Raw genomic sequence first — 24,718 nt, 5'->3', positions numbered from 1 at the left:
TTTCCCATCTTTTTTTTTTTTTTTTTTTTTTAAATGGAAATGGAAAAAATAAATTGTTAAGTGAGCCCCCCCAAAAAATGGATTTGGACAATTTCGAGTTCAACAATGTCTCTAAACGAATTATTGATTACCAAAATAAATGACGATTAATTTGTTAAGCGATTAGTTAATCGTGGCTGCTTTAGCTCACCAGCCATTGACAGTGCTAGACATCCAATCTGTTTTGACTGTGAGGGGGGTAATGAATATTAGCCCCTCATAGTCAAAATGGATTGGATGTCTTGCCCTGTGAATGGCACTGAAACATGAGTTAAATATTCATATGAGAAAAATGGCCATCTGAAGAAAGCAACAACTGCAATGTAGCTTGCAAAACCCCTGATTTAAAGTCTTGTTCGAAGTACGAGAAAATACCAAAACAAACTTTGCGGACACCGACTTGCTGTGAGTCAAAGTCAGACTTAACTCTGCATCTTTCCATAAGATTAGATATTCCATAAGACTATTAGTGTTTGTTCTCTTTTAAAAAACAAGTACTTTCCAAGACAATCCACCACGTATTTTACCCACAAAACCGGCGGTTATCTTCACTGTTATTTGTAAACAGAGGTGGGTAGAGTAGCCAAAAATTTTACTCAAGTAAGAGTAGCCTTACTTCAAAATAATATTACTCAAGTAAAAGTAAAGGTAGTCATCCAAAAAATCCCTCAAGTACAAGTAAAAAAAGTATCAAGTGAATAGAATACTCAAGTAATGAGTAACATTGTGAGTAACAGGTTTTTTTTTAAAAACAATGGTATTTTTTTTCTCTAAGCACAAACTTATCTATGTGAACTGTTGTTATAATGATACTGTACAAAAACCCATTACATAACCACATTAAGCCAAAGAAATAATATATATATATATTTTTTAAAATAAATCATTGAATTCCGGCGAGAAAAAAAAAAAAAAGACAGAAATGAATCATTATTTGTCCAAAGAGCATGAGTGCCCTCTAGTGGAGAAAATATTTCTTAGTTTGAATGATGAATACAGTAGTTCTGTCATAGTTACTATTATCGGTCATATCACCGGTTTTTCATGGTCAGTCGGTGCCAAATGAAAAATGGCAGAGAGGTTTAAATCCTCGCTTTCGAGTCATGTTGAGGACCGCGCTCAATGTCAAATACTTCATTTTTTACGGCGCTTTAAAGACGTCACGTGATTGAATAGGCCGCCGTGATCATAGAACGGCAAGCTTGCGTCTGATTGGTGTAATGAGGTCATGTGTTTATTTTTCATCTGATTGGTGAAATTAGTAGAGCTCTTGGCATCGCAAGCAAAAAAAAAAAAAACAAACAAAACTCCAATATGTAGAATAAAGAGGAAAAATGTAACAACTCTTGTGTAGCCCAAAGCAGTGGAGTAAGAGTAGCGTTTTTTCTTTGCAAATCTATTCAAGTCAAAGTAAAAAGTATGGCTTAGTAAAACTACCCTAAAAGTATACTTTTCTCAAAAGTTACTCAAGTAAATGTTACGGAGTACATGTACATCACTACCCAGCTGTTTGTGAACTACAAATTGACTAAAAGTCACAGAAGGAGTCGCATTGCGATTACATCACATCGGTGCTTTTGTGAACCTTTTTTCTGCCAGGCTAGGTCTGTTTCTGAACTTAAATTGTACTCCTCGTGCTTGCTTGCACCATCATTGTAACAATGCATGAATGCTAATGCATTCCATATGTCGTTTCTGAAGGAAGACGAAACAGTAGCGCAAGCAGGAAACAGCAATCAGGGACCACAGGTTCCTGTGCAATAGCGCTCCCACCTATGCACATCCACTCAACCCAAAAATACAGCTATACATTCAAAGACACGACTGTTCTCTTCAAATATTGTAAAAAAAAAAAAATAATAAAAATAAAAAATAAAAAATTAAAAAAAAAAAGTGCATGCAAAAATATGAGTCGAAATCTTGCGACTTAATGGCTTATTGTAGGGCTGATTAATTGGTATGTAATCAATCATCACATTAAGCTACAGCTATTTTGAAAGTCCATTCTTAGTTTAGAGATTAATCTCAAAATTATTCAAATACTTTTTGGAGCTGCTTAGCATTTTCTTTTTTTTATTATACTTTTTATTTGTTGTTGTTGCATTTTTATAATGAAAAACATATTATTCTTGTTTACTTGATTTAAAAATGTATTTTAAACCAAAAAAAAAGGAAAAAGAGGGCAAATCTTGGTTCTCTTTCTTTTTTTTAAAACTTTATACTTTTGAAAATATAGTTTAAATTAAAAAACAAAAAGTAAATACCGTTATGTTTCCCCTTCTAAATCCAAGTGTTTGTTTATTTTTTAATTTCAATGACAAAAAAGGGAACCGAACCGCAAATCTTGTAAAATTTCAGTAGTCCTCGTGATATTGATGATGAGATATTTGCAATCAATTATATACCAATTTTCGGACTATAAGCCTCTCCTTTTTTCCTTCATTTTGAATCCTCCGGCTTAAAGTCCAGTGCGGCTTATTTGTTGATTTATTTGGGTTAATAAGTAACACTTTATTTGACAGCACCGTCATAAGACTGTCATAAGACCGTCATAACTATGACATGACACTATCATGGGCATTACTGAATGCCTGTCAATATGTGTAATCCGGAAAATTACATCACTAACTCCATTTATGTCCAGCTTGGATATTTTACATCCATTCAAAAGAGAGCTAGTTTGCCGGATAATACTAAATGACATCTGTTTTACGCATCATTAACGCTCATGACAGTGTCATGTTATAACAATGATTGTCTAATGATCGTCTAATGACAGTCTTATGGCGCCACTGTCAAATAAAGTGTTACCAAATACCATAACTAGCAATTAATGAAACAACTGGAGCAGTAACTGAAGAAATAATTAGCACAGAAGATGAATTTTGATTGGTTTTTACATCTGTAGCGCTGCAATGCATGCGAGGAGGCATGTTGGACAGCACCAGTGTTGACAGCAGGTGGTAGCAGAGGTTGATTGTCTCCCCCAAGGGAGCAGTTATGGACAAATGACGCTTCTTGAAGTAATGAAGCTTTGCAGCCAATTGGTTCAAAGCTTCATGGTGGTTCATTTGGGCTTATGACAGCCGTATGATGCCGCTGACAAATAAAGTGTTACCGGTTAATATCTTTTGGTCTAAATATCCCATAATACAGTGAGGACAGCTGCGGCTTAAAGTCCAATGCGGCTTATCTATGAACAAGTGCCGTTTCCTTGTCAAATTTGGTGGGTGGCGGCTTATAGTCAAGTGCACCTTATAGTGTGAAAATTACGGTTGTTACCTACAATATTCATAGTCCAACTTTTCCAGTGTACAGTCAGTAAAAACCTATTAAAAAAAAAAAAAAACAAGACAAAAAACACGTGATCTCTATATCACGAACTGATTAGTTGACTAATCGCAAAATCGGTGATTAGTCAACTATCAAAATAACCGTTTGTGGCAGCCCTAGCTAATGGGAAAATTTAATGAATTGAAACAACGTGAAATCTTCAAAGGTTAATCTTGATCTTTTAAGTCATTTAAGCAGTCCAAGATAAACTTGCCTGTGTACTTCAATGTTGTGCTTCTGTAAAATAACAATTGAAAGGAGTTCATGTCGCACACGTCAAAGGTTTTCTGTCCTGTAAGTTAGAGGAGCACACGCTCCACTGGCCATTTTTCCCTTTCCGTCTGTCAAGAAGCACAATTTAAGATGGCGAGGCTGTCAACCCGCGTCAGTAGATCCCAATCGCCCTGTGAGAACCTCACACTCTTCTTTCAACAGGGCTCTTACGTGACTTTGACAAAAACAAACGGGCAAAGCTCCCAACAAAGAAAACAATTCGAAAAACGATTCTTATCCGTGCTGCAGTTCGGGCTTGACTTTCTCATGGTGGAACATTACCTCTGTTTATTTGACTTGGGGAAATAATGCCAGTGATGAAAAATGAAAAGGCCTCTGAGCGCTGTCAATCACATTTGCTGATTAGTAATGTCTCACCTGTGACATAGACGTAAGTGGACACGGAGCGCCCTTTGGAGTAGCCGCAACGGTACTCCCCCGTGTGACTGGCGTTCAAGTTTGGGATAGTCAGCTCGCTGCAATGCCACGCGGGTCGGGAATCGCACTCCTGTACCATCTTGCCCTCCCATGAAATTAGACGGCGAGAGTCCACCGGTTTTGGAAGTGTCCAGTGCAGCTGGCCACGACCCCTGATAGAGGACACAAAGGGTTGGTTGTGTTTGACAGCCAGAAAAAAATACCCAGTGTTCGATAAAGTACTCACTAATTTTCAAATTCAAATTAATGAGGAAAACTAATTCGAAACGCCAAAAATTAGCATAGAAAATCCCTGCTTGTGGAGGCGACAGCACCATCTTTTGGGCAAAAGACGCATCTCTTGCGATTTTCATTTTTGCAGTTGGCTTTCAAATTTTACGGTTCCATGTGCTAATTTAAATATGCTGTGATGACATGTTGTGGCTTTAATTACGCCACAACAAGATGCTGGATTTTTAAAAAATGAACAATGTTCCGGATTATTACGATACTGCGAAGGGATCCATTTTGTCTGGATATTTATACTGTAGTGACGGTTATTTATTATGCGTTACGCCCGCAATGGTTAATGGGTAGTTGTGGCAAACATGATTGAGATTGGTAGTTGCCATTGGTATGTTCTGGTGTTTTCGGTTCAGTAAAGGCGTTGTGTCTTTGGGTCGTGCGGTGTATGGGGGACAAGAGTAGCAAGAGTGAAACATAAAAACTTCTCTCTCATTCTTCTCCACGTTGCTCGCCACAATAATGTACATAGCGATGGAAGCGAGATTGCCCATTAACCCTTTTTGGTGTCAATTTACGATTACTACATTACATTAACATCAGGCATTAGCCAAAATGAATGGGACATCTAGCGCCGTCAATGGCAGCCAATGACTTACATGACTGTCAATCACAAAAAAAATCAGTCGCGGAAATTCTGTTGCAAAAAATACAGTCGCAAAAATTCCTGTATTACTTGGATGTTTCTAATGACTTTTACGAATTAATTTCAATACTAAAAAAAAAAATCTGTGTTACAAATTCATATTGAAACACTTTAATAGCACAGGTTTACTTCTACATACATTATAATGGCGTACCGCACGCAGGCTATTTTAAGACCGTGGCGTCGCATCGTAAAGCGGAAGTAAAGCCGAAGTGGGACATTATAGACCCGCCCTCGCATAGACTCAGCGTAATTTGTGCTACTTTTCACCGGTAATCTTTCAAAAACGAACATGCCGATCACGCATTGCTTTTTGGAACTTGTAGAAACGACTCTAGACATTACGACACATGAAGGATGTTCTTCTTACGTTTCCGGAAACCAAAAACTCGGGAGGAAAAAATGTGAAGACCGAATCAACTTGCGCAGACTTTTAACACCAACTCGGTGAATCCATTCACATTTCATATGCAGTAAACATTATGTTGGGTTGGCATGGTCTTTCAGAGGACAAAGAGGTAAGCCATTTTTATATTTTTAACTTATTCTTTTAGCGTAACGTTGTGCTGTACTGCTTCTGCCTGACAATGAATGACCTGAAAAGAATTACAATGGTATCTGACTGCCACTGTTACAATTTCTGTTATATATATATATATAAAAAAAACTTCAGTAAGGGGGAAGTGTAAATAAATTATAGAATTAAGATGTGTTATCAATGAAAAAATTAAAAGTGTTTGTTGGCTGTCACTGAGTGGCATTTGCGATCGCTACACAAAGCTAACTACTGGACTGTCTCAGAAAATTAGAATACACAATATTCTAATTTTCTGAGACAGTCCTGTACATTAATCCACCATTTAAAGCAGGGGTGTCCAAACTTTTTGCAAAGGGGACCAGATTTGGCGTGGTAAAAATGTGGGGGGCCGACCTTGGCTGACGTCCTTTACATAGAACAATATACAGGACTGTCTCAGAAAATTAGAATATTGTGTATTCTAATTTTCTGAGACAGTCCAGTAAATTACCCCCAAGAACGGTAAGAGACGTAGGACAACCAGAGGATATATAAGAAAGACAGGGCTGATGGTAAAGGATAGCTTGTTGAAACAGGAGAATATCGTTGTCAGTCACGTCGATATAAAAGCTAAAGCTATGCTTGGTCGGCTCGTTTTTTTCGTCTTTTTCAGCCTTCGACACTAAAGCCATCTCTTTAACTGAACATTTTTATGTTCTTCCACATCTTTGCCAGTCAATTTGGCACCAGGCACATCATTTTCGGAGAGAATTGGTAGGTTTAGCTCTGTAAACATCTCCTTCGAACACGATTTCCATTCATTTTCTATTAGGGACAAGCGGTGGCTTGTCCCTACTTAGCAACAGTAGCTAATGTCATGAATATTAATGAGCGGAAGTGACGTGTTGCTTGCGGTACGCCATTGGCTGCCAATGATATTGCTAGATGTCCAGTCCATTTGGAGTGTACTTCCCAGTCCAAATGGATTGGACCTCTAGTGCCGTCAGCGGGCAGCGGCTCAGAACCACTAACATAAACCTGGCAAGTCAACCTTGCCATTGACAAGGATAGATGTCCAAGTCATATAAACAAGGAGGCTGCTGTGAATGCTCATCTTTCAGTGAGATTGACGTCTAGTGCCGTCAATGGCAGCTAATGGCTTAAATAAGTGTCCTAAAGGTTAATGCATTGCACCGGAGTCTATTTTAAGCAACAAAGTCACAGCTGGCAGTAAACTTTCCGCCTTTTACTTCAGGATGGCAGCGTCGACAACTCCCCTCGGGGGGATTTTGGCCCCCCTGGACTGCTTTTGCTTGATTTCCACTCATCTGATAAGGTGAACTTTCACATGGGAACATCAGGCCTGAGCTCGTGCATTCCTTCCAACTTTTAACATTCTCATTTAAGGCATCCCAGAGGAACATCAAACATGTCTAGCATACCGCGGAATTTTGGGTCAAACGAGCTCGTCCAGTGACAGACGACATGAAAATATAGGACAGCTGTCCAAGCATACGGCCTTATAGGGAAGCGTTGCATTTCAAGCGTACTGTATGTGCTCTTGAACATTCCTCGCAGGCCTGCAAAAGGATGAAGGCCAAGAGATACGAGCAGTCCCAGCAGCACAAGACTGATAAAGTTGGACCACCATCAAATGTTCCAGTTCCCTCGGGCCTTTTTGTCATGAAAGCACTTTCAAAAATGTGACATTCTAACATTGTCAGGTCACTGAGCACAAGAATGAGGTTATATATTGGCACTTACCTGCACATGAGACGAAGAGGGTCACCCCGGTGGAGAACGATCCGATTCTCCGAAGGCCATATTTTCGGCAAGTGCTCTTCTGCCGAATGCCCTGCAGAACACATGAAGAAATATGATGTTATTTGAGAGGGAAAGCCTTCCTATAACAGTAAAATTTTGATAGTAAATGAATCCTTTTTTAAGCCTCTTGACTCATTCACTGCCATTCACATAGCATCACAAATTACATCAAGTCCGTTTCAATTGGCATGGCTGGCATTGAGTGATCATGTTTCACTGCCATTGACGGCAAGGGCGTAGGTTTGCATAGGGACGGTAGGGACATAACACTACCAATTTTTCAGGATGCTCAAATTGTCCCCATCAACTTTTAAGCAACCTTATTTGCATTATATCATGACTTCAGTTAGGAGGTAATTTAGATTGTCTAATTGACCCGACCATTGTTAAGTGAATTACAGTTCTTTCATTATGTTCAAACTCACATTGACCCCTTTTCACTTGCTGTATGTGCAAGTCCATCCCCCCCTCCTCAAACACACGTTTGATTTGCTGATGACTTGACCCACCCAACACACACCCACACACCCACACACACACATGCATTCACAGCCTGACAGAAATACAATATGCCGCCTCCTCTGCCCCCTTCGAAGAAGAGGGAGATGAAACGTTTTTTTTTTCCCCGCCAGCAGCAGCCACTGTAAATCATGTAAAAAGACGTCAATGCTGTGGAGGTGGGGAACACACCACTAATTTTGCTCCTGAAAGGCTGACCTGCAAAACAAGGACTAAAAGGCTGAGAGACAGCTTCTTTCGGGGCCATTACTACCTTAAACACAAAAAAACTATGAACTCATAAGAAAAACTTTTCAACACTTTTTAGCTAAAACCACGTACCTGCACATTACTTGGACCACTTTTTAACTTAAACTGTGAACCTGCACATTACTTGGACCACTTTTCTATTTATAGATGGGTTTTTTTAAAAGTCATATTCTATTCTTTGCACAAACGACGCGGCTAAAATTGCACTATTTCAGCATTGCACTATTTCCGTCACGGACATATTTCAGTCTAAGTACCGTAATTTCCCAAATATAACATGCACTTTTTTCCCCCAAAATCAACTTGGAAAATCATGGTGCGCATTATAAACGGGTACATGGATGGAGACAGAAATATAAATATGTACAGTGGGGGAGAACAAGTATTTGATACACAGTCAATGGGAAAATCCATTGGCAGTGTATCAAATACTTGTTCTCCCCACTGTATATACATATATATATATATATATATATATATATATATATACACATACATATATATGTATAAAAAACGATTTTTTAAAAATTGACACGGCCACCGTTGGCGACCATTACGGTACGTGACGTCACCATTTTGTTTCGGTAATACTTCAACTCTAATTGGCCGAATGATTTCGTCTGTGTTAAATTCTGCTTTTTTCCCTCTTCATAAAGCACAGAATTTAGTTTCTTGAACTCATTTGAGTCAACGTTTATTGCAGCTCCGCAACTCGGACCATAACAAACGTAACAACCCACTTCCTGTGTGTGTCCGTCAACTATATCTGTCCGTCGGGAAACCCAAACCCAAATAACAATAGTTCCTATTGTTACTGTCGTGTTGACAGCGATGAGCTCTCACGGATTTCCGACTTAAACGTTCTCACTTTCATTTTACCGTATCAATCCATGGAAGAAACATTTACCGTATTCATCATGATGAAACGAGCAAGTTATACAGCAGCCTTTAAAAGAAAAGTCACATCTGTTTTGTTTTCTCCTAGATTCTGGTAAGTTGGAGAAGTTGTCAAATCATATTATTACCGTAAATATTGTCAGTTTATGGTAATGTTTTGAACTACCAATGTGCTATGCTTGTGCTGTGTTTCACCAGTCAGTGAAATGACATTTCTGTATCGGTACACGAGCTCTGTTTTCTTGTATTCTTCTATTTATTGGTGCTAAAATTAGGGTGCGCGTTATAAATGGGTACAATAATTTTCCCTAGATTTTACAAGTAAATTTGGGGTGCGCATTATACACGGGTGCGCCTTATATTCGGGAAATTACGGTAAGCTATAATCATGCACTTTTGCTCTAGCACATATATTTTTCCTATTTATTTATTTTATTTATGAAAAACATATGTTTATACTGGAGTGCCATGTCCAATTTCATAGTTCACAATGTTCTTTTGTTGACAATGACAATAAAGACCTATTCTATTCCATTCTATTCTGAGTTAGCATAAAATTAATCTGTGTGAATTTCTCGAACTCGAGGAGTAAGCTGCGTTGAGAGAAATATACTCTCTGTTAATGTTAATTAAACTGAAAGAAATGTAGTGAACTAAGGATTACCCCTTAATAGATAGTTAATTGATGATTAACAGGTTTGTATTTCTTGTGTATGTTAATATAATTTGTGGTTAAATATTAAAATTTAAATTTGCTAATAAAATCCAGACATTTATTGTAGAAGTTTTCAAAATGTTTCTCTCGTAGTTTTTGAAAACAAAGGTTTTAATCGAACGGTGTATCACCTGAAGCAATACACATGAAAGTTAGTTTAAGTCAATACAGGTTTATTTTGCATTGATCATTTTGCCTATCTATTAATTAGGTTCATATTGATGAGAAATTTAGCCCTGACTTCCGTTCACTCAGTCTGTTTGGGCTTATAAATGTCCCGTCCCCAGCAAAAAGTGTACATGCAGGTTATGCTGTTATATCGTCCTTACCAATGTTGAGACCAAACCTACGCCCTTGATTGACGGCAACAGACATCCAATCCGATTTGACTGGGTGGCTGGCAGTGATCAAATGAGTTATTAGTAAGGCATTGGCATCACAGTTCGCAATATTTACGTAAAATAAATGCTACCTGCACTGTTTTTTTTGCTTTTAGCCAAGAATCGAGACTGTTTTACGTCCATATCTATAAAAAAGTCAGAGATTTAAACATTTATTGACGAGAATTTCAACGTAAAAAGTTCTTTGTTGTGGTATGGCGGCGCCGCAGTGAACTTAAAGATGAGCCGCACCTTTGACATACTGGACTGTCTCAGAAAATTAGAATACACAATATTCTAATTTTCTGAGACAGTCCTGTACATTAATCCACCATTTAAAGCAGGGGTGTCCAAACTTTTTGCAAAGGGGACCAGATTTGGCGTGGTAAAAATGTGGGGGGCCGACCTTGGCTGACGTCCTTTACATAGAACAATATACAGGACTGTCTCAGAAAATTAGAATATTGTGTATTCTAATTTTCTGAGACAGTCCAGTATTTACGTAAAATAAATGCTACCTGCACGTTTTTTTTTTTTTTTTTTGCTTTTAACCAAGAATCGAGACTGTTTTACGTCCATATCTATAAAGAATTCAGGAAATTTAAGCATTTATTCACAAAAATTTTCAACGAAAAAAGGTCTTTGTCTGTGATTCCACTCGGTCAGCTTTGACGGCCTCGCCAACAATGCAGGCCCCCTAGTTATCGGCCCCGCGCCCCGTCAATTACATTATGAAGTCAATGAGTGGCAAGTACTTACTATTTGTGTTTTTATTGAGTCTTTTATTACCTTTTCATTGCCTCGAAATACTTTTAGCATATGTTTCCCTCTCATACTTTTAAGCATTGTGCTTTCTTGTGGTAGCTTTAAAGCAGGTTTTGATCTGTTGACCACATTAGTCACGTAGCTTATTTAAACCACCCTTATTTGATATTACTACCGGGTACGTTTAAGTATTTTCTTAAGGCATCTTTAGTATGTTCTGTCTGTATGCAACTAAACAAAACAAGCTGAAAGCTCACGGTAGTACTTTGGATGTCAAATTCGCCTCTTGCAGAACAATCTTTTTAACTCATTTCAGTCTGGATTTCGGCCGCAGCACAGCACAGAGACCGTGCTTATCAAAGACCTAAATGATATTCGTCGGAATACTGATGCAGGAGAATCATCTGTTCTGCTACTATTAGATCTCAGGGCTGCATTTGACACGGTTGTTCACAACATACCACTCAGCAGATTGGAACAGAGGGTAGGGCTCACTGACACTGTTCTTCAGTGGTTCACATCTTATCTACGTACATGATAGGGATTTTTTTGTGTCAATCGGAAACCATCAGTCAGAATGCTGCTGCCAGAGTCCTTACAAATACAAGGAAATTGGACCACATTATACCGGTTTTGAAATCGTTACACTGGCTTCCAATGAGTCAAAGAATAGACTATAAAATACTACTGCTCGCCTACAAAACACTTAATGTCCTTGGACCAAAATAATAATCTAATAACTATAATGAAAAAAATAAGACAACAATGCATATCTTTTTTTAAATTTGTTTTTAATTTTTAATAATTATTTATTAAACACAACAAAAGAAATGAAAAACAGTCATCATTCGCTTCTTAATTTTTTTTTTTTTTTTTTTAAACGAAATAAACAATGAATATTGTCATTGCTTATGGTATTCAATTTTAACACTTCAACAATTGTCAGCACATTATTTTGGTGCACATTTACAGCTAAAACGTTGAGGCCAGAGTTATGTAGTAGTAAAAAAACATGCTATATATATACTGGACTGTCTCAGAAAATTAGAATACACAATATTCTAATTTTCTGAGACAGTCCTGTACATTAATCCACCATTTAAAGCAGGGGTGTCCAAACTTTTTGCAAAGGGGACCAGATTTGGCGTGGTAAAAATGTGGGGGGCCGACCTTGGCTGACGTCCTTTACATAGAACAATATACAGGACTGTCTCAGAAAATTAGAATATTGTGTATTCTAATTTTCTGAGACAGTCCAGTATACATACAGTATATATCTGAACAATTTAGTTGACTCGTTGCCAAAAAAAATCTTTTTTGGCAGCTCTGATGTGCAGTGATGGTCCCTTTCAGTCCACCGTACACTATTCAAACTGTTTTCACCACGCATGTTCTCACATATTTGAAAAACGTGAACATGTGTACCCCGCTTTAGGACACACTGTGCTCCCCCTAAGGGGTCATGACCCCACATATCAAATTGCCTAGTTTTCTGAGCACCGTCCACTTGACTAAACAACTTTACTGATTCAACTGTCAGCACGCGAGAGCCGTTATTGCTAACCTTGAATGAAGAATGAAAATAGTTACACAATAGGTCTGACAAGCTGTGACCCATGAGTAAGCTGATAGACGAACACGCACGCATACACCTGCAGCTACAACAGCAGACGCGCATTCGCCTTGAATTGTGTTATTCAGAACAGCTGTCCAGCTTAAAATCCAGCTGACCGTGCCAACGATGGTGGCGGAACCCAGCGGTGGTTTTCCTCGAAAATATTCCAACATCATTGTTTTATTGTCCAAGGGCACGCAGATGAAAAATTATGTTTGTGCGATAATAACATGGGCTTTCATGTGCGGAAAGGAAGATTTCTGACCTTCGCAAACAAAGAGAAAATATACTTTTCACTAGTTCATAAAAATCTGTTTTTGCTGCTTCTTGTGAAAAATATCAATGTTGCCGTCCATCTGCATGGTTGGAGAATGACAGGAAATCTGTGGAAGTCAATCTGTGCCTTCGGAATTTGAGCATAATTTTCTAACACCTATTGACATCTAAAAAAAAATTGAGTCACAAAAAATTTTGGTGCAGAAGTTCACTCACACAACATTCAGACGCAAAAAAAACCCATTCCAAAAATTTTGTCACAAAAAAATTTGTTGCAACACATTCATTTACAAAAATTTTGTCGCAAAAAAATTTCGCCAGAAAAATTCCGTTACAAAAAATTTGTGGCAAAAATTTAGTCCCAAAACAATCAGTGGCAATAAAAACCCTTTTGCTAAAAGATTTGGTTGCAAAAAAATGTGGTTTCAAAAATTTGGCGGCAAAAAAAATTCAGTCACAAAAAAACTTCTGTCACAAAAGAACTTACCTGCAAATAATTCAGGGTTGATAATTATGTCGCAAAAAAATTTGCTCGCAAAAAATATCAGTTGCTAAAAAAATTGGTTGCAAATAATGTGGTCTGAAAAATTCTGTTGCGAAAACATTGTCCCACAAAACTTTAGTCGAAAAAGAATTTACTTGCAAATAATTCAGGGGCCAATAATGTTGTCGCAAAAAAATTTGGTTGCAAATAATGTTATCTGAAAAATTCAGCTGTGAAAAAAATCAGTCACAAAAAACATCAGTGGCAAAAGAATTTGCCCGCAAATAATTCAGGGGCTAATAATTATGTTTCAAAAAAAAATTCAGCCACAAAAAATCCTGCCGCAAAAATTCAGCCGCAACAAATTCGATGCTGGAGGAATTCATGATCAAACTCCAATGGTGCAGTCTGACTTGGATAGCAATGACAGTTTTATAAGCGCAACGCAAACAATTAGACAAAAGAACACATGTGGCCGTCTTGCTGGGAGAAAAATGCAACACACGTCAAGAATGAGACATCTGCACGCGTACGTAACCGAACCGAAAAAGTAACTTGACCTTGACTTGCACTCAGTCATTTCATCAATTGCTGAATGTAACTGGCTACAGATGGGCGCGCGCTAAACCAAGGAACCAAAGAAAACACCCCGCGGTTGCCTCTCAACACCCCAAACTCCCAAGCTGCCAGCGCTGACCCCCACAAGGTTCCAGACACCCCACGACAGCTGTGTGCCCCACGTTTCCAGAAGAAAATGCCAGAAATCGGGCTTATCGCATTTCTTCAAAGAGCCCTGAAGCTGCTTCTCATTAGGGAAGAGGAACAAACACGCAGAAGGGCAAGCAAAGAGAGACGGCTGACCTTTGCTTCACTTTGTTTCCCAGCTCTGGATGGACTCTTGAGACGTCAGGATTCAAAAAACAGACAATAATTGGGTGCAATTGTGTGTAAATGTGCCATCTGTTCTTTGGTTTTTACAGTGCTTATCAATGACATGCACCAGAAGTGTTAGCAATCCTGAGTTTACCAAGCACACATGACTTCAGTTGTATTTCTATAGCTTGGGGAGTAAAACATTTTTCATGTGTCTTTTTATACAAAGTGATGATGAACAACAGCTAGTCTTTAATGCTATTTCATAATTAACTCATTAGCTGCCAGTGACGGCGGGAGACGTCCAAGCCACTTATTGGAAGTAAGGAAGTAACCACCGGTGTTTGAGAAGGAATTTCTGAGAATGAATTAGTTACAGCATTGAAATTCTGTTGTAAAACAAAGCCTGTTGCAAAGAAATTTGCTGCAAAAAAAGTGTGTCTATTCATGCATAGTGATGAAAGTTATCAATGCTATTTCATAAAATTACGCATTAGCTGCCACTGACAGCGATCAAAAGATTGCTGTCAGCCCATCCCAGTCCAATTAGATTAGACGGCCACCCAAGGGCGTAGGTTTGCATAGGGACGGTAGGGACGTAACACTACCAACTTTTCAGGATGCTCAAATTGTCCCCACCAACTTTTAAGCAATCTTATTTACATTATGTAATGAGTTCAGTTATATGGGTAATTTTGATTGTCCTCCTTTATGTTGTAAGGATTGAATAGACCCTACCATTATTAGGTGAATTATTATCATTATGGTCAGACTTACATTTATCCCTTTTTACTTGCTGAATGTGCAGGTCCATTTTTTCCCCCTCAAACGCACATTTGATTGGCTGATAACTACAGACACAGAAATAACATGCCGCCTCCTCCATCGCCTTCGAAGAGGAGGGATATTAGAAGGTTTTTTTTTCGGTCAGCAGCAGCTGCAGCCACTGTATTTCTTGTAAAAAGACGTCAATGTTGTGGAGGTGGGGACCACACCACTAGTTTTGCTACTGAAAATCCGACCTGTATCAGCGTTAGCTTAACATTAAACTGTGTGAATTTGCTAACCTGCAAAACTTGAGTAAAAAGCTGCTTAGAATTGTCCTCCTGTATGTATTTTCTCCTGTTAACGTGAATTAAAGTGTGAGTAATGTAGTAAACCGAGGTTTATCCCTTTCTCCCCAATTTTCATTTTTATTTTATTTATGTGGTTTTAAAGCAGCCCAAAGGAGCTTTCATTTTTGTTGAGTTTGGCTGTGCTTGTGGACAAAAGCAGTAGTGTCTTACCTGAAGAAAGGCTGAATTTTTTTTTTTTTTTTTTTTATTCCCGGACTAAGAGGTGTTCAAATAATGAAATATAAATTTGCTAATTAAATCCAGACATTTATTCTGGAAGTTTTCAAACTGTTTCTTTAGTAGTTTTTGAAAACAAAGGTTTGAATGGAACAGTTTATCACCTGAACCAATACATATGAAAATTAGTCCAATACAGATGTATTTTGCATTGATAATTTGACTATCAATTAATTAGGCTTATATTCGTGACAAATGTAGCCCTGACCCCTATTCACCCGATCTGTTTGGTCTTATTAATGTCTCGTCCCCAGCAAAAAGTGTACATGCATGTTATGCTGGTATATCGTCCCTATCAATGTTGAGACCAAACCTACGCCCTTGCGTCCACCACCATCAATGGCATTGAAACAAGATTATTCAATCGATCCATCTCAAACTAACATGGATTTGATGTATGTCGCCGTCAATGGCAGTGGCCAGCCTGAATTGGTTAATTTTGAACTCGTTAATGGAAATAAATAAATACATGAATAAATAAATGTTATTAATAAGAACTGTTAAAAAAATTTAGAAAAAAAAAAGGAAAAGAAAATGAACATGACTATACACTTCCCACCAATAATGCCGCCTATGTGTCATTCTCAAATGCTCGGAAAATAATTTACTGTCACCATCCCAATCAGGAAAGACTTTTCACTTGGAATTTATTCAGCACTGTTTTGTTGAAGAATAATCATCGAGTTGCACTAAAACTGACTAACCACTCTTACTGTCTATGAGAAGACGGTCACTGGGGAAACGTAAAGAATAGAGAATAATATGCTGACTTCCCGTCACGCCTAAACGCGCGTCTCTAACACCACCATCAAGGTGAATGGAACAATGCGGGTTGATGACGCTTTTGTTTCGGCATGCCACTCATTTCCAATAGTAGGCACAGAAAGGGGGGGTTGAGTAACTAACAAAAGAGGGAAGAGTCATCGCACTGAAAAAAAAGGCCGACCCTGATGTTTGGAGAGAAAGGGTATCAAATGCCAACCCGCATCTTGCCTACACCTTTGCCCAGGTTACAGTATCTTTAGGCCAGGGGTGTCCAAAAAGGTCATCAAGTGTTTGTGGAAGCCTTACTTCAGATCAAATTGTCAAACTGCTCATTCTGTTTGTTCCTTCTTATCCATCTGAAATGCTCCCGTTTTGCCAACTTCAGGGTTAAAACAACAGTTAGAGAGAGTGCTGTTTTATTAGCAAGAAACTAGTCTTTAGAGATTTGGGACCCCCCCTCCCCTCAAAAGAAAGAACATCTGAGGGCTATGAATGCTGTCCAAGATATGTTATAGCAAGCCAACGAACGGCAATCAAGTGGTTGAGACTCAATGGGTGCTAGACAAAACAGTTGCTTTAAATTGAACTGTTTTTACTTGACCCCACAATACCTTTGTTAAGTTACCACTTAAAACTGACTCATTGGGTGCCAATGATGGCAGACTTCGAATTCATTTGAATGTTTGTTCAATCGCTGATAGCCCTCCCAATTCAAATATATTGAACGTGTATCGCTGTCAATGGCAGTGCAACATGATCATTCAATCTAGCCATCCCATTGAAAATGGATTTTGTATGTACAGTGCCTTGCAAAAGTATTCGGTCCCCTTGAATCTTGCAACCTTTCGCCACATTTCAGGCTTCAAACATAAAGATATGAAATTTAATTTTTTTGTCAAGAATCAACAACAAGTGGGACACAATCGTGAAGTGGAACAACATTTATTGGATAATTTAAACTTTTTTAACAAATAAAAAACTGAAAAGTGGGGCGTGCAATATTATTCGGCCCCTTTACTTTCAGTGCAGCAAACTCACTCCAGAAGTTCAGCGAGGATCTCTGAATGATCCAATGTTGTCCTAAATGACCGATGATGATAAATAGAATCCACCTGTGTGTAATCAAGTCTCCGTATAAATGCACCTGCTCTGTGATAGTCTCAGGGTTCTGTTTAAAGTGCAGAGAGCATTATGAAAACCAAGGAACACACCAGGCAGGTCCGAGATACTGTTGTGGAGAAGTTTAAAGCCGGATTTGGATACAAAAAGATTTCCCAAGCTTTAAACATCTCAAGGAGCACTGTGCAAGCCATCATACTGAAATGGAAGGAGCATCAGACCACTGCAAATCTACCAAGACCCGGCCGTCCTTCCAAACTTTCTTCTCAAACAAGGAGAAAACTGATCAGAGATGCAGCCAGGAGGCCCATGATCACTCTGGATGAACTGCAGAGATCTACAGCTGAGGTGGGAGAGTCTGTCCATAGGACAACAATCAGTCGTACACTGCACAAATCTGGCCTTTATGGAAGAGTGGCAAGAAGAAAGCCATTTCTCAAAGATATCCATAAAAAGTCTCGTTTAAAGTTTGCCACAAGCCACCTGGGAGACACACCAAACATGTGGAAGAAGGTGCTCTGGTCAGATGAAACCAAAATTGAACTTTTTGGCCACAATGCAAAACGATATGTTTGGCGTAAAAGCAACACAGCTCATCACCCTGAACACACCATCCCCACTGTCAAACATGGTGGTGGCAGCATCATGGTTTGGGCCTGCTTTTCTTCAGCAGGGACAGGGAAGATGGTTAAAATTGACGGGAAGATGGATGCAGCCAAATACAGGAACATTCTGGAAGAAAACCTGTTGGTATCTGCACAAGACCTGAGACTGGGACGGAAATTTATCTTCCAACAGGACAATGATCCAAAACATAAAGCCAAATCTACAATGGAATGGTTCAAAAATAAACGTATCCAGGTGTTAGAATGGCCAAGCCAAAGTCCAGACCTGAATCCAATCGAGAATCTGTGGAAAGAGCTGAAGACTGCTGTTCACAAACACTCTCCATCCAACCTCACTGAGCTCGAGCTGTTTTGCAAGGAAGAATGGGCAAGAATGTCAGTCTCTCGATGTGCAAAACTGATAGAAACATACCCCAAGCGATTTGCAGCTGTAATTGGAGCAAAAGGTGGCGCTACAAAGTATTAACGCAAGGGGGCCGAATAATATTGCACGCCCCACTTTTCAGTTTTTTATTTGTAAAAAAGTTTAAATTATCCAATAAATTTTGTTCCACTTCACGATTGTGTCCCACTTGTTGTTGATTCTTGACAAAAAATTAAAATTTTATATCTTTATGTTTGAAGCCTGAAATGTGGCGAAAGGTTGCAAGGTTCAAGGGGGCTGAATACTTTTGCAAGGCACTGTATGTATGTATGTATGTATGTCTGTATGCATACCTGTCAACCCAAGGCCTTTGGCAATCTTACAAATAGTACAAATGCCCTTACAAATTGGTGCCTAATCTTACAACGTTTTATATAGCATGCAATTTAAAACAAAAATTAAACTCAATTTTTACAATAATATTAATTTATTGGTAATATTGTCTCATATAACTTGGTACAATCAAAGGACAACCAATATCTTCAGCTACATCATGATTACTAAAATTTAAAAGTGACCTGAATTGGCAAACTCCCATGACCCCTCGAGCAGCAAGAGCTGGTCTGTAGTTCCACGGCCAGGACGAAAACCACATTGTTTGTCCTCGATCTGAGGTTCAACTATCGATCAGGCCCTCCTTTCCAGTTCCCTGGCGTAGGCTTTCCCGGGGAGGCTGAGGAGTGTAATCCCTGATAGTTTAAACACACTCTCTGGTCACCTTTCTTAAAGAAAGGGACCACCACCCCGGTTTGCCATTCTAAAGGCACTGCCCCTGATGACAATGTTGCATAGGAGTGTCAAACAAGACAGCCCTGCAACATCCAAAGCCTTGAGATACCCAGGGCGGACTTCATCAATCCCCAGAGCCTTGCCGCCGCGGAGTAATTTAACTATCTCAGCGACTTCTGCATAAATGATTGACCCGACCAACCTCAGGTCCCTCGGCTCTGTTTCCTCCATTGGATGCATGTTGGTAGGATTAAGGAGGTCCTCAAAGTATTCCTTCCACCGCCCGACAATGTCCTCAGTTGAAGTCAGTAGCTCCCCGCCCCCACTGTAAACAGTGTGGGCGAGATGCCGCCCCCCCCCGCTGGACGGTTTGCCAAAACCTTTTTGGAGCCGATCGATAGTCTTCCTCCATAGCCTCACCGAACTTCTCCCACGTCCGAGTCTTTGCCTCGGCGACTGCCACAGCTGCACTCTGCTTGGCCCAACGGTACCAGTCAGCTGTCTCGGGAGACCCACAGGACACTGATGCCCTGTAGGCCTCCTTTTGCAGCCTGATGCCCCCCCTTACCTCTGGTGTCCACCATCTGGTTTGAGGGTTACCACCACGACTGGTCCCAGCTACCTTGCGGCCACAGCTCTCAGCAGCCGCCTCGACCATGGCAGAGCGAAACAAAGCCCATTCAGACTCAATGTCCCCAACTGCCCCCGGAACGTGGTCAAAGCTCTGGCGGAGAGTTGAAAATCAGTCTGACAGGTTCCTATGCCAAGCGTTCCCAGCAGACCCTCACTAATCGTTTAGGCCTACCAGGTCTGTACAGCTTCTTCCCCTGCCATCTGATCCAACTCCCAAGCAGGTGGTGGTCAGTTGACAGCTCTGCTCCTCTCTTTACTCGAGTGTCCAGGACATACGGCTGCAGGTCTGATGATATGATTACAAAATCGATCATCAACCGGCAGCCTATGGTGTCCATGTTCCAAATGCCAGTTTCCAAAACCGGTGATCAGACAGCTAAGGTCTCCGCCTTGGTCTGCTACCTGGTCCACATTGCACCGGACCCTGCGGATTCAACCTGTGGCTGGTTGGTCCACGGGACGACAAGTCAATGTATCCGGTTCGGGCTGTGCACACTCGCACACGGGCCCAAACCCCAGGCCTCGCTCCAGGGCGGAGGCCTGGTACTCTTCCGGGCCCGGTTCACTTAATCCTGTTTTACCGTCCATCAGGGTCGTCTGAACAATTTTTGAAATCATTCGCCATGAAAAAATTGAATAGGTTCATTATCAATTAATCAATTAATTGCCGTTTAGATAAGGACCATCATCTAGTATAGGTACTTGGTTGTCCCAAATAAAAACCAATTAAACAAAACACATGACCACTCAGAACTCTGCAATATAGCTTACTTTTGTTTGTAACTGAATCTCCTTTATTGATTTATCGCTCAATTCAAATAATAAAGTGAGAGGCTGACTTTTATGTTGTGTCTGGCTTCTTTGGGAGTATTTTTCATTTGCTTCTCGGACAATTAAGATGAAGTGGAAAATCAGAGGTTATCCAAGTCCGGCAGAGGCTCATTGCGTGGCTGCAAATATTACAAAATGAAAAAATAAAAACACATTCGTAGACAAATCTTTTGACTGAGAAGTGCTCCAAGAGGCACAACATGAATTCAACTCCGTAAAGTGTGAAATTTAACTTTACAAATTGCTCTGTGCCTCACATCTTATGCTCTGTATTCTTTGTAAATCCTGCATGAGATTTCAATTTCAAGGAGCTTTTGTAGCGATTATGTTGAACGAACGCAGAGTCCTTCAGGATTATTTACTGCCATTGACTGACATTTTAATTGGGGTAGCTAGATTGAATGACATTTTTTCAGTGCCACTGACAGCGATAGGAAACTAAAACTAATACAATACAATAGTACTGTATAATTATAATGTATTATTATTTATATATATTTTGTATTTTTTAATTAGAAATAAACACACTATTGAAAAATAAGATATGTACTGTTTTTTCCCTTCATTTTTTAAAATTAAATAATTTATAAAAAAATAAATAAATAAAGAGAATAATTACTATTTTTCACAATGATTTTTTAAAAATAAATAAATGGGAAAATATTTACTCTAACCTAATTCACTGCCAATGACAGCAATAAACATCAATTCCATTTTTCTACTAGAAAGGCGGGCATTTAATCAGTGCCATTGATGGCCATAGACGTGCAATTCATTTGGACTGGGAAAAGATGGCAGTGATTGTTCAATCCCAATGGAAGCCAATGACTGAAAGAAATTCAACTATGCTCTGAATCGCACCTCCCCTCAAGGGAACCAAACCATAATTTGACCGCCTTACCACAAATTTGACCACCCCCAAGCTTAATCCTGGCAAAATATCATTCAGAACAGATCATCATCAGCAAAACTGCAGCGTCCTATCTCAGCTGGAGACGGCCGGCCGCTCCTTCACTAATTGCTCTAACAGTCAGCATCTCCTCCTGTGCAATAACAATGCATTTGTCAGTTAGGGCTTACTAGCAGCACAAGTACATCCGAGAGGAATTCTTTGCTCAGGTAGCATGTGACATATCCGCGACCTTTCCTGCCATCCGCTTCCTCCTAGTGTCTTTCTCACGCGTCATTTTGTGTATGTGGACAGTGAAGGAAGCGTAGCCCCAAGCAAGAATGCAAGGTGTGAGCGTGAAGACTGTTTCCTTTGTTTGGATGTGCTATTTATTTGGAACGTCAGTGGCCCAAAAGGTGCAGGGTGCCAAGGACATCCATCAACATGATCATCTTTTAGATTTGTTCAAAAGAATGTTTTTCTTTAAAACGTCTGAAATGTTTCAACAACAAAATTATGGATGTAATTTAATGTGATCGGAGTTTGAATATGAATTTCGAACAGACGTTCTTTCAGCATAAATATTCAGTCATTTAAAAAAAGCAGTCATAAGAAAATTAATCTTTGCCCGAATGTTGCAAATGAGTGGTTTGCGACTGAATTTTTTGCGAAGATATTTTTTCGAATTAATTCTTAATAACTCTTATAAATTTTTTGCGATTTAAAATTTTTTGCGGATGAATTGTTGGTGCTGAATTTTTGGCGACTTATTTTGTTGTGGCTGAATTTTTCATCGCTGAATTTTTGGGATAACATTTTTGGGGCTCAATTTTTGTGACTGTTCTTTGCAAACTAAGTTTTTGCCACTGAAGTTTTTGCAGTTGAATTTTTACAGCCGAATTTTTCAAAGTTGATTTTTCATTCAGCATCAAAATTCGGTCATTAAAAAATCAGTCACAAAAAAATCAGTCTTTGCCCGAATGTTGAAAATCAGTTGTTTGCAACTGAATTTTGTGCAAAGATATTTTTTCCAATTAATTCTTGCAACTGAATTTTTTGCGATTTAATTTTTTTGCGCATGAATTTTTCATTGCTGAATTTTTGTGATAGAAATTTTGAGGCTCAATTTTTGTGACTGAATTTTTTGCAAAGTAATTTTTTGCGAACGCAGTTTTTGCCACTGATGTTTTTGCGGCTGAATTTTTACAGCCAAATTTTTTTACGTTGATTTTTTCACGATTGAATTTTTGCGAATGAATTTTTTTGCGATTGATTCTTTTGTGATTCAATTATTACGACTGAATTTTTTGCAACTGAATATTTCGCTCTTGATTTTTACGACAGATTTTTTTTCGTGACTGAGTCATTTGCGACCGCAACAAAATTCTTTGCGACCAAATTTTTGCCACTGACTTTTTGTGACAACTTCTGTGACGGAAATTTTGGGATTTTTTTAATCATTCGCTGCCAACCTCTTCCAGGTAAAGCGGATTGGACGTCTAAGGCTGTCAATTGCAACCAATTAGTTAAATGAGTTCCCTATAAAGGGTTATTGGCAAATGGTTGGTTTAAAAAAAGTGATATTCAGCTGTTGCAAAACATAAAATTCTGCCACCTCTGGAAATGACTGCAAAACCTATATTAAGGAATATATAATTATATATTATTTTTAACGTTTTTTTTGTGTGTGTGTCTTGGTTTGTTTCTTGGCATTCATTAAATTTAATGCATTTCCTGTCATACCGTGAATGGCAACCTACAATGAATCGGTCTGTGACAAAAAACAAACCAATATAAACAACAATAAATCAATGTTGCACCCACACAAATGCTCTGACACGAAAAATTACACATAGATGACTGTCACAATAATGATTTCACAATTGCAATTGGACAGGGCTACCTCTAGTGGATTGGGAAAGAAGTGAAAAGACGACAAGACATTGCATTCATAATGGACTTTGGTTTTGGAATATGAGATGAAAGTGAACAGGCTTATTGGATATCACGTGGAAATGATTGAAAAGGATCTCAAATTGGCTTGACATTTTCTTTTTTCAAATCTCATTGTTATTTCACACAAAAAAATGGAAACTCATTAAATTATTCAAGTCAACAAACTAATGGGTAATTAGTTGTCAAATGGGAAAATTGCACATTTCATATGATATAAAACATACTTGCATTACCTCTACGCTTTTAAAAGTGAAAACAATTCCCACATGTGCCCTAAACATAATTATGAGTGAAAACTATTCCGGTAGACTTTTTCTTACCACTTGTAAGGGCCAAACAACACAAAATGACTGCGAGTTTGACGCAGTCACGAGACTCCATCATCCTTTTAAAAGCTTCCAAAAAGTATCCAAAAAATGAAAAAAACAGCCCCTCGTTTTTGGGTAAATAATTCCAAATGTGTGAAAAGTTTGTTCGGCGGAGAGGTGGAAAGCACCGACGGAAGCCTCAGGTGGAAGCCGCGATTCTCCCCGCTGCCATCACGCGTTCGGCGGGGGAGGTCTCCTCCCTGACTCCCGCTGCTCTGGTTCCGTCTCCTCCGGACAGGTGTTCGCTCCCAGGGACGAGAAGGGAGATGAATTCAAAAGAGGATGCCAGAAAATGTTGCAAAAATGAAAAGAAAAAAAAAATTTGGCGAGAGAAATAAAATAATTAAAAAAAAAGAGTCGGGATGAACCAGGGACGACCTCCCAGTGCCGGCGTGTGCTCACTGAGCAGCCCGGACGTCAGGCACCTTTTATGGGAGGGGGAACGGGGGAAGCAAGCGACGTCACCTCGAAAGACATTCCTCTACTGTTTTTTCCTCATAGATTCACACACAAGCAAGTCAACAGGGGGTGGTTTGAGGGGGGTGATGGAGACATACCCAAAGCAGGGTTTAACTCATTGGCTGCCATTGACGGCGACAGACGACGTCCAATCCATTTGGAATAGGAGAGCCTCCCAAAAAGGGCTAAAAAACAGTAAGTATTCTATTATTTTTTTCAATTTAACCCCCACCCCCATTCAATCACTTTTAGCCAGCCCAACGCCCAGTCCATAGGCGGAGTTTGACGGGGGGGGGGGGGGGGGGGGCACAAGATGTTGATGACCCCGAAACGCAGTGTCAGCAATAAAATTAACTTACAGGAATATTCATATTAATAAGTTGACAATGCGCGTTTTTTGTTTCCCATCATTCTTGAGGGGATTCTAAATCAGGCAGCTTAG

General features: G+C 39.3%; 1 protein-coding gene across 2 annotated transcripts in view; it reads right to left on the bottom strand.

Moving 5' to 3' along the window:
- kdrl (kinase insert domain receptor like) overlaps positions 1–24,214 on the bottom strand; it is a 106,675-nt gene extending 82,461 nt beyond the window's left edge. For both annotated transcript variants that reach the window (XM_057850340.1, XM_057850341.1), the window contains exons 1-3: positions 23,770–24,214; positions 7,293–7,383; positions 4,024–4,235 (exon numbers count right to left, since the gene is read on the bottom strand). In XM_057850340.1, the coding sequence (XP_057706323.1) occupies positions 4,024–4,235; positions 7,293–7,383; positions 23,770–23,833 (367 nt within the window). In that variant the 5' untranslated portion in view covers positions 23,834–24,214. The remainder of the gene's footprint in view (positions 1–4,023; positions 4,236–7,292; positions 7,384–23,769) is intronic.
- Positions 24,215–24,718: the final 504 nt, after the last annotated feature.

The sequence above is a fragment of the Corythoichthys intestinalis genome, chromosome 11, assembly GCF_030265065.1.
Source record: "Corythoichthys intestinalis isolate RoL2023-P3 chromosome 11, ASM3026506v1, whole genome shotgun sequence".
Lineage (NCBI taxonomy): Eukaryota > Metazoa > Chordata > Actinopteri > Syngnathiformes > Syngnathidae > Corythoichthys > Corythoichthys intestinalis.
The sequence above is the reverse complement of the archived record's forward strand: the minus strand, read 5'-3'. Positions and strand labels throughout refer to the sequence as shown.